The sequence below is a fragment of the Tarenaya hassleriana genome, unplaced genomic scaffold, assembly GCF_000463585.1.
Source record: "Tarenaya hassleriana unplaced genomic scaffold, ASM46358v1 Cleome5, whole genome shotgun sequence".
In the NCBI taxonomy this organism is placed as follows: domain Eukaryota; kingdom Viridiplantae; phylum Streptophyta; class Magnoliopsida; order Brassicales; family Cleomaceae; genus Tarenaya; species Tarenaya hassleriana.
Genome location: NW_010967707.1, coordinates 5632982 through 5646446, shown reverse-complemented (window position 1 = coordinate 5646446; position 13465 = coordinate 5632982). Strand labels below are relative to the sequence as shown.

The following is a 13465-nucleotide window of genomic DNA, read 5'->3' as shown; positions in this document are numbered from 1 at the left end:
GCCCAGCCGGTGGAGGGATCAGCGGTGGTGCAACGGCTGCGGCTGTGACCGGAACAGGGAGGCCGAGGGGTCGGCCTCCGAAGGTGAAACCTCCTCCTGCATTGCAGACTGGATTGAGTATTGGAAATTAGACTTGAATGAGATGACTTTGTCAAACTCTATGAGTGGTTTGTTGAGCAATAACTTTCTGGTTCTGTGTTACTGATGCCGTTTGATGTTTGATTGTGGTGTTTAAATTCTGGTTCTGTTTCATGTAAGTGTAGGGGGCTTTCCATCTGTCTTTATTGTAAACTTGTGGTTTTAGATGTCTATAGAGAAGTGCTGTTCTAATAAAATCGATTATGTATTATAAGCCAATGTGATGTACGGACAAAAATATCTTTCACAGAAGACGTGTGTGACCTTCCGTACATTTCGGTGATTCCGTAGCTTGTATGGATATTCTGAGATAATAAAAAAAACATAAAAGCTCAAAATCAAAAGGTATTTGGGAATTATTTTAACAGTTTGTAAAAAAGAAATATAGTATTAAAAGCCTATAAAATCGTAAAGATTTTGGTTGGGAAAGAAATTGAAAGATACATAATATCAAAGATTTTTATTCAATTTTAACAAAAAAAAAATTATTCAAAAAATAGTTGACCCACTATAGTCGGAAAAATATACGGTCCATTTAAAATGAAGGCCCATAAATATTGGGTCATGACCAAACGAAGTATGGCCCGTTCACCGTTTACAAATCTAACGTGGCTAGGATAAAAACCACGCGCATGATATGCGCGTAGAGCGCGTGTCGTCAAAATCGGTGGATTGTAATATGCCGAAACCCGAAATCCGCCGAATTTATCAGTTTTTAACTTCTCAGGCTCATGCAGCGCGTGGCGTCTCTATGGATGCGCTGTTCCTTTCTCCTTGAAAATCACAGAGTTTTTTTTTCTTTAACATATTTGCCTAAATCAAGTTTTTTTTATAACCCAATAACAATCCAGTTTTTTTTTTAAGAAAGAAAATAAAAAGAATAGTTGCCCATGAAATTTTATTAATCCGTTAAAAAAATAGTTATTTTTTCAAATTAAATATTCTACTTTTGAGAATTAAAATATAATAATTCGATGAAAAAATCTTGAATTATTATTATTATTTCAGTTTATCATGTTGATCTCCGTATATGTATTCCGACTTTCCTGTAGTATTATTTTGTTTAATCTTATATGAAAATTTTCTTAATTCTGAATATCTGTAAGGTTCTCTATACGTAATTCGACATAAAATTCAATGTAAAGTTGAATAATTAAGGATGAGATGTTAAGGCAAACATATATATATCTTGAGACATATCGAAGAACTTCGTAACGGGCCCAGAAAATTTTTCAGACAATATTTTTAAACGCCTAACCAAAAAATGTAATAATATTCCACATATTTTTCTTGTTGCACGGTTTATATGAAATAAAAATAATTCTAAATGCTTTCCGACATTAAATTGTCAATCGTCAAATACACATTGGGCCGCACCAATGGTAGAACTCCGAGCCCATAAAAAATTCATCATGGGCCTTTATCGGGCCTTGGTGGATCTATACCCGACAGCGACAGCTTACTTACAGAATTGGCACAAGGCGCAGAGCCGGAAAAAACTCCATTAAATTACAAGATTGCCACTGAACAACGGCGGAGAAACTACATCTGTTCAACTTGAACGGCGAAGCCACACCTGCAACGTTTCGTCTTCAACAAGCTTCCCTCGTCGAAGGTTTCTTCCTCCACAAGAAACACATGTTCATGGCCTTCCGATTCACCAACCAATCCCTTAACCCTACGTGAATTATCATTATAATCATCACCTTTTGATGTTTCGCCTCGTCGTAGGCCTGGCCGTGGCCGCTTAGATCCTCTCCGGCTGCTTCCGGGGGATTCAACGACGGTCTCTGCTTTCGGTCCAGCGCTGCTCGCTTGAATACCATCAGGTTGGTTACTGTCGAGGTAACGGGTTTTCAGCTTTTCGCGGGTTAAAATCGACGAGAGAAGCTGATACCATCTGGTAGCTGCTCGTGCTTCATTTCGCCTTTTCTCTTCGGCTTCTCTCCGTTCCTCTTCTTCCCCAAATGCCTAATGAAAACCCATCAATAGAAACCCTCGAATTACGAAGAGTGATCACAGCCCAGCAGATTTTCAAGAAAGGGTTTCAGAGAGATGAAAATAAACGCCAATCAAAGCTTGTATTTTTTATAACGTAAAATGTTACCTGGAGGATTGCGTCCTTGAACTCGGTACAGACAACAATACCGTCGAAAACGGGAGTAGGACGTCCATTCTTGTAGTCAAAACCAACCATGGCAGGCGCATAGTCGACTCCGAGTCGCTTAGCCACCAAAAATATTCGTGGAAGCCTTATGTGCACTGTCCCCGGCGGCAGACACTTCTCCGACCACACATCCACTTGACCACGTTCATTCTGATAATCAATCACACACTTTTCACGGTTATCATCATCATCATCACTTTTATGCGAATTTTGATTCATCAAAGGCAGGATTTATTTAGGATATGAAGAAGCACGGGTTCTTCCAACAGTTATCCAGTCAAGGTAACAATCAAACAAAGGAAAACGTGAAAAAAAAAACCCGAAAGAAAATTATGGCAAGGAAACACTAAGGCTTACAAAAGGAACTAGATTTCGAATATACATAGTTCTTCGATTTTCAAATTTGATTCATGTCGTGTGGAGGAATTTTGAAGCCACAAATGCAAAGTTTATTCTTAGGTTATCTAACAGAAAAAGGGAACATCAGAAAATGGCACCCAATAAGCCAGAGAGACGTGGTGCTTTTACCTTCGGCACAATTCCATTAACAGCGTGAGGAAGACGCAGTGGTTCCAGTTGCCACTTGCCATACAGTTCCATGCACTGAGAACCACCTTCCCCATCCTTCTCACCATCCTCAAAATTCACTACTTTCTTATGTTTTGAATTACGTCTCAGAATCTGAGGAAAAGGGCTTCGAAAATTGTGTATCAACCCGACCAGAGAAGAAGAAAAAAGATGACAGTTATCAGGGAAAAGTGTATATTGATGCTGCAACTATTAGCTGAACAATACCTTTTCAGGAACTTCGTCAGGCTTAACTTGTAGTCCTTCACGTAGCCATCTCTCCTTTGTCCTCAAAGTTTGGACACAGGTCCGAGGAAAGACAGGATGGCCAGAGCAATATCCCAGAATCGGACCCTTTGGATGAAGAATCTGGTTCTTCCTAAGCCATTTCTCAATAGCATAGAGTTCATGATTCTTATAAGCCTGCAAAAACAGAGGAGAATGGATTGAATTTGAATATGCCACCCAACAATATTTGACTTTAAAATAGGTCAATAATTCAGGGCTTTAAAGGTAATATTTGCCCGCTGGGGATAAACCAAGTACCTGCTGATTTGTGGGAAGAGGCTCAGTTAATGCCCTGGTAGCTAACTCCATATCTTCAAGGGCACTCCTTATGCCAATGGAAGAGCTACTCGTAGAAGCTTTGTTAGTAACAGGAATTGGATCATTGGCATCTAGTGGTTCTTTCTCCATATTAACCGAACCTCCAGTTGCAGCAGACTCTAATTGCCGTAACGGAGCTAATACCAAATCCCACCATTGTGGACTAACCCGTTTTGATGCAATCTTGTGCCACTTTGTACAGTACCTAGAAAAGAAACAGAGTTGCATGTAAATAAAAGTAAATCGTGAAACTATATTACAACTGTAACATTAGGGCAATGAATAAAAAAAATAGATATACATTCACCCTTGGGGTATCATGAGGACGCTTGCATTGTGGGTAGAAAATTACATATTTCCACACAGCTTAAAATTAACATTGCATCAGCGACACTAGCTCTCTGCTGAAACCTTGACCATTTTCGAATCAATTCTAAACTAGAGAAATACAACACGGTACAACAAGTTTCTTTTCCAGCTTCTTAATTGTCCTTCAATGTGGTTTCTAAAGAGAGTGCAGAACAGATCAGTCTTATCTATGAATCAATAAATCTCAGAAGATTCCCCAAACTAAAAACAGAAAATTAAACCCATTGTTGAAACATCCCACTCAAAGCACGTAACACTATCAGGAAGCTATATGCAGACAGCCATCTAAAAGAAAAGACATGGCTTGTTCAACAAAGCAATTGCAAAACATGAAATATCTAAAAGAAAAGACATGGCTTGTTCAACAAAGCAATTGCAAAACATGAAATAGAAGCAGAGAAGCAGAAAACCTGCGGGTTACATCTTTGGCTCCACCACCAGCAAAGGCGACAACGTATCTCAGAGAGGCTTTGCAAGCATCAGCAGCAGCTTCTATCGATTGTTCAGCATCTATCATTCCATTTACAGCATCGAAATGGACCCATCTTCCATCCATGTTCTCTCCATTGCAATATACTTCAGCCCAATAGAGGGGAGAACCCACTTTTTTAGAACCAACTGCAGTGGATATTACTTGGTCAGACACAGATGCATTTTCTATCTTTTTTGTTGCTTTAGATGAACTGCTACTCAAGCTTTTCTCATCTGATCGGGGGGCATCTTGTGTATTAGCAGCTGCAGTAGCAGCAAGAGCCATGGCTAATTGCATCTCGAACTCAAGGTCCCCTTTCCTCCTTGTTCCATCAGGTTTGCAGCATGTTTCTGCTTCAGATGATGAATCCATTTTATCTTTAAACTGATTCGAACTTGGAGGAAGTTCGCACTGGGGGTTAGTGCCGATTGAGAAGCTTGGCTGGGTATTCTTGTTGCTCGTTGAGCAGTCATCCTTTCGCATTGCTGAATCTTTTTTAGATTTTTCCCGGAGCTTTTCGTTTTCAGATTTGACGGGGGATGTTGAGACCATAAGAGTTGAAGTACCAAATATCCCAAGATTCATTTTATTTCTGTTTTGACCAGAAGATTCATCCTTATCGACCCCTGGTTTTAAGGAGGCAACATCAAGAATAGATACAAACCTGTGACTCGTGTTCTGTTAGTACTGAAGAACTTAATACAGTCTTGCCATACTACACATTAACCATAATAAATGTGCAACACTTCAGAATGCAGTTGTAGAAGGAAAAGCCTAATGACAATCTGGGAATCAAAGATGTAGGGGGCTTTCATAACACATATTAAATTTTAAAAATATAGCACTAACGTTACACCAGAGCCAGAAAAGCAAGCTAAATGACACTACAGAAATTCACTATTCAGATACTCATGAAACCTGCTAGAGCAAAGCCCAGTATGCAACCTTCTTTATAAACTGATTAGTCGATACACATACTTGTAGAGCATAAACAGAGACTATCACAAGAAACAAAACATGCAAATCATAAAAATATCAAGTATCTAAGTAATAGGTATTTTGAGTACATACCGAGTTGTGAGCTTCAATGCTCTAAATAAAGCAACAGTCAATGCTGCAAGCTGCAAAAAGATGATATGATAACTTTCCTGCTTAGTAACTTTGATCAATACCACATCCAAATATTGTCTAAAGTACAGATTAACTTCGAGGCTTCGAGCAGAAAAATGAAAATCACTTCAGACCAAATCCACACAAGGAAACTTTACATAGTAACTAGTAAGTAATAAAAACAGATATGATACTGATGAAAAAAATTTAAAATGTCATTTTCTCGGTCACAGCCTTACCTCTTCAGTTGTGCCTTGACGGGATTCAAAAGCAAAGGCCAGGGAAGAACTGAAAGATTTCCCAGAACGGAGTTCGTCTCTGACAGAAAAGACGCCGCGAAACTACATTTTGACACAGAAATAAAAGTTACTGATCAACTTTTCGTCAAAAATACAAATAACAATAACAGAGAGCTGGTAGATCTGTACCCAACGGAGAAGAGGAGCGATATCCTTAACAGTGATTTTTGAGAAGACTGACACTTTCGACAAATATGATGGTAGAAGTGAAAGCAAGGACGCCTGTTCATCATATTTTTAAGTTTTGTGAATCTACTTGTAGGTTTCAGAAGACACTTAATACAGCTAGTGATATTCATGGAAATTTTTCTTCACCTGAATTAGTGGATCATCGCAAGCTTTGTCTACTATCCTTCCTCTGGCAAGTAGACTGAGCAAATGAACCTTATGGACAAGCTCTGCACGTTCCTTTAAGAGAAGTCATAAATCTCTGAAGTCAGAATGTGTTTTTGAAGACATTTGCAGAACTTATTACATTGCATTTCATGATGTTTGCGTAAGCAACGCATACCTTGTCTTCAGCAGTTGCACGATAAACATGCTTCTGGCTCTTAGCATCTGGTACACCATCAAATTCTATCCTCAACTCTCGTATGTCGTCGACGGAAGCATTGACAGTATGATCCAGACTGGGAATTGAACATTCCTCCCAGTCTGAATCATTAATTTCATCATCATCACCGCCCGCAAATGAGTTTCCACTTTTACTACTGCATCCCATGCCTTCTAAAGCGTTATCAGTTAATCGTGTCTCAGCAGCTTGTTTTCCTTTCCCATTTTGCCTTTGGTCACTCTGTAACAAAGGAAAACGAGGCAAAGTGGGAAAGAGAAGTTAATTTAACAAAGATGATAAGAAAGTTCGAAAAGACCGCAATAACCAGTTGCCGCAAGTAGCCTTCACAAATGAAAGGGCCAAAAAACAAGGATATTGCTCAGCAATGGAAAGATATAACCAATCTCAGCACCCCAAATAGACTATGTGAAATCAGCATAACGATCTTCTCATAAGAAAGACAAGATTTAAGTGTGTGTTGCAAACACCCACGGCCACATCACATTGCTCGACATTATCATCTTGTCTCTTCTTGCCCCGACAGCCACGTGCGCTTGTTCGTCTGAGGACCTTGCTCACCCCTTCTCCCGATGCCTCTGCAAGTCTACCGCTCCTGCCTTGGCTTCTAGACTTCATCCTAGTCTTCTTCTCAAGAAAATCCTACGCGACAAAAACCCTAAATTAGAATAACCGGCGAAAGTCACAGTAATTTGCCAGAGACGTATTCATCCCCCAATTCAACAGGTTTCCATAATCGATAAACAGAAAACTACATTTTTAATCTCCAAACTATGCTTTCGAACCAAATCAACTAAATTTTTTTTTTTGGGTGAAAAAATCAACTAATTAATCATTCTCATTGGCATTTCCACTTTTCAAAACACCTCAAGATCACATTCCGCTGTCCAAAAACGCAACGAAACATGGTACAAGTGACATGAACCGTAACCCAGGAGTTTTCTCACAATAGTTTTCCCGAAATTTCAAGCGTAACAGACCGAACCACGATTCACGAAGTGCTCACCCGTGGATTCGCAACACGACTCAGATACGCACTCCCACCGGAGACAACGATCGCCGGAGAGTGAGACTTCACGCGCCAATTCTCCCGCGCGGAGTACAGTCAGATCCTCGTACGAAGAAAGTTTCCTCCAACAAGACAAGCAATTTCCCGACCTTTGAAGTGGGAGCGGTAAGTATGCGGCGGCGTAAATTTCTTACCGTGGACTCGTTTTTAATTGTCGGTTTATCCAACGGCTACGAGTTCGCCACGTCACATCACATTTTTAATGTGACTCGTCACGGTTCACACGAGGGTGGACCGAGGACCGCATGCTTTCCAGTTCGGTTAACTGTTCGGTTCGGTTTCCTTGGGCACCTGGGAAATTGAAACCGGTTTTCCATATCCATAAGCAACACGACCACTGGCCTTGATTGTTTTATCGTAAATTCTCGTGTTCACTGCCACTGCCAATCTTCTATATAAAGTAAATAGATAGATACACACTGTGATATGTGTCTGTGCCTCTCCCTTCTTGTTCTGACCAAAACTGAAGCATCCAGTGACATTGTATGTTGAATGAACAAGAACAAAAACATAAAACAAAAATCCAAAAAACTGAAATCAACCCGTCATTCCAGGGAAGAGTTGAGATATTTTGTTGAACACATCCATTACCTGAGACAAAACATCAGAAATCATCATCATCATTCACGGTCTTGTCTTATTCCAATGAGTTAAACCAGTTTTGTACTATGCAAAATGAGAGAGTACTCAAAACTCAAACTTGAAGAAGTGAGAAATCTTTTACCTCTTTATCGTTTTGGTACTTCATGATATTCATGGGATTCTCTGAGCACTGCCAAAAACCAAAGACCCCATCAGAATTCGCACAATAGAATCAGCATTAACTTGGAAAGAAAAAACCCGAATATTAAGGATATATATATATAGAACATACTTCCATCAATGCTGCTTGGACTCTGGGATTCTGGAAAGCCACAGCAACATCAGGATTCGCCATTATCTTTGAAATGACTTCTTCGGGTGTCATCCCTATTTGATCTGCACAAGACGGGAAATGGAGATTTTGACCCATGTTGACTTAGCCTAAGCATCATATGCATATATATATATATATATAGCAAGCACTGTGAGCTTCTGATATCAGTCGTCAGCCATGAATGTAAACAGGTTTCAGCTTTAATTGAGATTAAAGGGACTCTTACCAAATTGCTGTTTCACTTCGGGACTATTCAGGTCAAAATTCTTCAAAGTATCCGTCATTTTCTTGTCCCATTCACCGCTCCCACTCATATTGTTCCTAGATCAAGAAAATGAGAGACAATAAGAAAATGTTAACAACCCGACAAAACGGGCTTCTTGCACAGCAAAGAATCTCAAAGTGGCGATTTCAAAACAGGTCCCTAAAAATTCTTGAAAGTTCCATTATCATTCATGGACACCAACAATAAGCATAAGCAAGAGTTTGCTATAAAATGCATGCCCGGAAACTAAACTGAACTGTGAGATATAACTCCATGGACCATGACACAGGAAATAATAGGCCCTAGTACAAGAAAATCATAAAAAGGTGAGCGGAGGAGCATACAGCATGTCCTGCAGCTGTTGACGGTATTGTGGATTTTGTATCATCCCTGCAAAAGATCCAAGCATACCATGTGACTACAATGCATACCAATTTGTACACTGAAATGAGAATTCAATTCCAAGCATATTGTTCTTTCAAGGCCTAACTTCACAAACAAACAAAAAATCTCGCCTTTATAACTAAATGAGGTAGGAACCAGTGGTTCAGCAATCTCTAGTAAGTTAGGCCAAATCAATATAGCAACATTTGCAAGCTTTTTCCTCACTTCCAAGCCGATACAGAATCAATGAACTCAGCTACAGTGTTCAATTAACTTAGCCAACCAACTAGGAAACTTAGTTCAGCTTGGATAAATAATTAATGACCCTATTCCTGAATTCACTTAAATGACTAGTCCAAGCCTGCCGTATCAAGACATTTACGACAAACTTCAGAAGCTTCCGTTTGCATGACTTCCCGCAAGTATCTACAATCACACAGCCAAATCCGACAGAAAAGAAACATGAAAAGACTTACATTTGAAAGTTTCCGGGTTTCTCATCTCCTCAGGCAAATATCTGCATTCAGATATGTAACATTAATTAACACACTTTAACTTTGCATTAAGAAAGGTTTCGGGAAAGATTTAGCCAAATCAGGGATAAAAGATAGAATTCTCTATATATTCACTTGAAAGGGACAGAAAAGTAGAAGGACAAAAGAAGATATGTTACGGGTAAACCATCTTCTGAACTGTAGGATCTTCCATCATTTTCTCCAAAGCTTCGACAGACAAACCAGGCCCTCCTTTTCCTGTGCCTGAACAAGCAAAAACCTAACTAAGGTATAAATATGAATGATAAGACAACAAAGAAAGAGTGACTATCATGCAAGCAGAAAAAAACACAATTATGAAATATATGCAGTGGACAGGTAAACTTATACACCAATACACCAAAATCGTAAATGTCATGGAACAAAAGGCATCAAGAAAGATATATCTATACACGCCCATTGTTAATTCCAGGAACGAGAAAGATGGGGAATTTGCTAACTCGCCTGGAAACTGGAAACCACTTGGACCACTGGCAGCAGGCTGTGAAGCAGCACCATTTTTCAAAACCTACAGACAGTAATCAAAATGAAAGAACAACTAGCTTCCTGATTTAGGGGGAAAATAATGTTGACTCGGGCCGAGATGTAAAAACCACTAGCTTGTAAGCTGTGACAATATCAAAATAATAAAACTTACGTCCTCGAACATTTGAGTATTTTTGGAAGCACTGGCTTCAGTGACTTCAGCATAGTTACTAAAAGGAGTTTCTTTCGTGGTTTCTTCAGGAGACACATCAACAAATGCTGCAATTTAAATTAGAAGCCTAGAAAAGTGAGAAAGCCGAAAGCCATGGCTAAATGGATAAGATAAGAGACAGGTAGAATCTTGAAACAGGAAATCATGTACCATAGTCCCTTTCTTCCTTCTTTGGTTTGGTTTCCTCTTTAGTATCGCAGGGTATAGATGTTTCTGGTTTTGCCGAAGGAGGTTTATCTACTTTGGTGGCTGTGACATCGAGAGTAGCAGCTGAGGACTGGGAAGCGAATTGGGAAGTCGGAATAGGTGAAGGAACCGGACTTGTTGGTGTAGGTATTGGAAATGGAAAAGGTGATCCTGTTGGAAATGGAGGACTGTTAAACTGATTACTTTGCTTATTCATCTGGCTCATCATAGTCTTCATAGCCGTTTCCATAGCACGTTGCTGAAACCAAAGGGAAATATTGACATGAAGCAATTGGACAGCCGGTTAGACAATGACGAGAACCAGCAGGCAAAAATAAGTATAATTCAAAACTGTTTATAAATACAAAACAGAGGCTGCATCATTGACTAATAAAGCTACCAGAGAATGTTAAAAAGGAAGAAGTAGATTCAAGCTTCCGAGAAAGGAATATACTATTGGATACACGGGTGACAGAAAAAGTTAACCCATCACTTATCCGAGAACTGATAAGAGCAAGAGTTCAATTCAGATTTTTTTATGAATAAAGGAAATTTCAGGACGATTAGACTACACTTGGCCTCCATCTCCCAAAACCATACTTACTGCTCCCTGCTTCTCTTTTTTTATGAAGGAACATAATGCCTACCCCAGGATTTAATAAAAGAAAAAGAAAAAAAGGAAAACAAAACGAGTAATGATCTGCAAAACCTCACATTTTTTACTCTTACCTGCAAGGTTTATGATTTTATTCCCTTCACATGTCTATAGTATGCATGCAATATCGGTGATTTATAACACCCATAACCTAGCTTTTACCTAAGACCAAGTTTTCATATCAAAATGCAGTTCTCATTTATTCTCATGTGACAATGGTAACAGTCTCTGCAGATTAAGACCAATTATTCCATACGTGAATTACATTCCCCCAGAAAAAAAAACGAAGTCATGTGAAGGGAATCACAGTCCACTCCACAACCTTGCTTCTATTTTTCCAGCTTTGCATTTCCAAACATTTCCATCTCAAACTTTCGGTTAAAAAACATGATCCCGATTCTTTTATAGAAACATGACAATTCTCGGGAATGAAATTTCAGATACATGAATCCTAGTGATACCTACAATAATTCGAACAGGCATCAACAACATCAACATCAACATCATCTTAATCCCAAGTTTATTTGGAGTCGGCCGCATGAATTTTTTGTTTCCACTTATTTCGATTTTTATTGTTAAAGTACTCATTTCGATTGTAAATCTACCAAGATTTGTAACAGCAACAAGTCATAGCCAAGTGAGTTTACGTCTACACTCCCTACTCCCTAGACTCATCGAACAGACAACATCAAGCAAAAAAAAACAAAAATGCTGCTTAAACAGACAGCAACAGTAGTTCAAGGGGCTAGGACAAGAACCCTCCAAGTCATGAGCCCTTTAGAAAGTTTCACTGTTAGAGAGAACAAAAGTTTTGCAAAAGCATGGGCATAGGAATGGTTACCTCATTGAAGAGAAACACTGAACACTCACCTTTAAACTCGATGTTACCTGCCATTCAATTAAGGAGCAAAGTCTTGTATTTAGTCTTAGCCATTAAAGTGAGACATCAGAAAGAACAAACAAAAAGGATAAATTCATACAGTACTACAACGTAAGTTATCTTCAAACTTACCCACGAGAACAAAGCTGATAACCCGACCCCAATGCCGATCCAAAATAGTGGTGATCCTCTACAGAAGAAGATTATTAAAGCATGATTAGAAAAAAAACCATAAATAGATTAAACAGATGGGCCTAAAGGAATGTAATTTTATTTGCAAGTTATCCAGACACGCTTTTTAGATTACATGCTTGATGAGGATGGTGGCACTGCTACATTAGGGTAACCTACGGATGTTGTCTGTTCACCACTCGAAGACGAAACACTCGCGAAAGACTTTCCTCCGTGTTTCACAAGAACTGCTTCAAAGAACCCATACACAGCGATTACAGGAGAAATGCAAAGAGAAAACAAGAAAAAGATTTGCAGAATTAAAGCGAGAAAGATGAAAGATTTTGAAAATATTCACAGATTTGGGACTCAAAAGTCAGCAATTGACGAACTTTTAGCTTTTCCGGTTGAAGGGAATCTCCCGATATCGCCGGAATCTCTCCATATCGCCGGCCGAGACAGGCGAGTCGTAGATCGAGCGGAGGCTGAGATTCTGGAACTTAGGATAATTCTAGAACTCCGAAGCGAATTCCCGGGACCCTTGAAAACTCCGGTAGGGCTTTTGAGTGAAGAAGTGCAGAAATTGCAACCCATTAACAGCTCCGGAGGAGAAGAAGAAGAATAAGATACTATTGTCAGATTTTCCATCTCTACGATTGAAGAGAAACCCAAAACCCAGAAAGATCAAGCGGAGACGATGACGAAGAAAAGAGACAGAGTTCGGCTCTTGCTCTTGAGTCTGGAATTAACACTGAAAGAGCAGCTGAACCTGATTTAGATGTGGTTTTGTTGGGCATTATATCAAAAATACGCTTAAAATGATACTTCTACTTCAACACCTACCCTTGTGACCATGTGACCAATATGACCAAAATATAGTGTGATCACATATTGATCTCATTGTTCATAACGTTAAATTTATGATGTTTTAATCAAATGATTAATAAGATATACAAGGTATGAACATAATGAATTAGTGTGATCATCATAAATTTAACGTTATAATCGATAAAAATCAAAATGTGACCATACTATATTTCGGTCATATTGATCACATGTGACCAGTAGGTCTTGAAGTAAAAGTAACATTTTAAGGGTATTTTTGATAATGCCCCGTTTTGTTGAGTCACGGATACATCGCAACTTGGTATATGGACGTCTCTCGCGACGTACACGTGGCGTGACGCATACCGTCGATATTAATTCCCCCCATTAGAAAATATTTTCAAAACGGCCCTCTATTTTTACTTTCTTTGCACTTTTCACATTCTTGTTTTATTTTATACAGCTTAACCCTAACTACAGTAACAGCAGTACGGTGTACTGCCTAGCTGCAACCCAAATCATGCTGGTTTTATCTCCATGTTGGTGATCATATTACTTGTTTTT

The 13465-nt window shown here is 39.1% G+C and overlaps 2 protein-coding genes across 4 annotated transcripts; both read right to left on the bottom strand.

Annotated features, from left to right (window-relative positions):
* Positions 1–1450: 1450 nt before the first annotated feature.
* On the bottom strand, positions 1451–7647 carry LOC104827188 (DNA repair protein RAD4). Of its 3 annotated transcripts, XM_010560297.1 has the most exons (13): positions 7306–7647; positions 6774–6941; positions 6240–6521; positions 6044–6136; positions 5858–5950; positions 5669–5770; positions 5391–5440; positions 4258–4983; positions 3419–3683; positions 3101–3295; positions 2834–2986; positions 2246–2455; positions 1451–2109 (listed from the first exon to the last, which is right to left on the bottom strand). In XM_010560297.1, exons 2-13 carry the CDS (start codon positions 6915–6917, stop codon positions 1681–1683), a joined length of 2742 nt encoding a protein of 913 aa, XP_010558599.1. In that variant the 5' UTR covers positions 6918–6941; positions 7306–7647; the 3' UTR covers positions 1451–1680. The 3 variants fall into 3 exon arrangements, with proteins under 3 accessions (XP_010558599.1, XP_010558600.1, XP_019059684.1); XM_010560298.2 differs by lacking the exons at positions 6774–6941; positions 7306–7647 and adding an exon at positions 6607–6761; XM_019204139.1 differs by lacking the exons at positions 1451–2109; positions 2246–2455 and having other exon boundaries at positions 2879–2999.
* A 148-nt stretch (positions 7648–7795) lies between these two features.
* LOC104827189 (protein TIC 40, chloroplastic) lies at positions 7796–12852 on the bottom strand. Its single transcript, XM_010560299.2, has 14 exons — positions 12469–12852; positions 12213–12324; positions 12038–12095; positions 11896–11913; positions 10335–10629; positions 10125–10231; positions 9932–9995; positions 9607–9691; positions 9410–9450; positions 8894–8939; positions 8511–8605; positions 8243–8346; positions 8093–8140; positions 7796–7959 (listed from the first exon to the last, which is right to left on the bottom strand). Exons 1-14 carry the CDS (start codon positions 12722–12724, stop codon positions 7906–7908), a joined length of 1383 nt encoding a protein of 460 aa, XP_010558601.1. The 5' UTR covers positions 12725–12852; the 3' UTR covers positions 7796–7905.
* Positions 12853–13465: the final 613 nt, after the last annotated feature.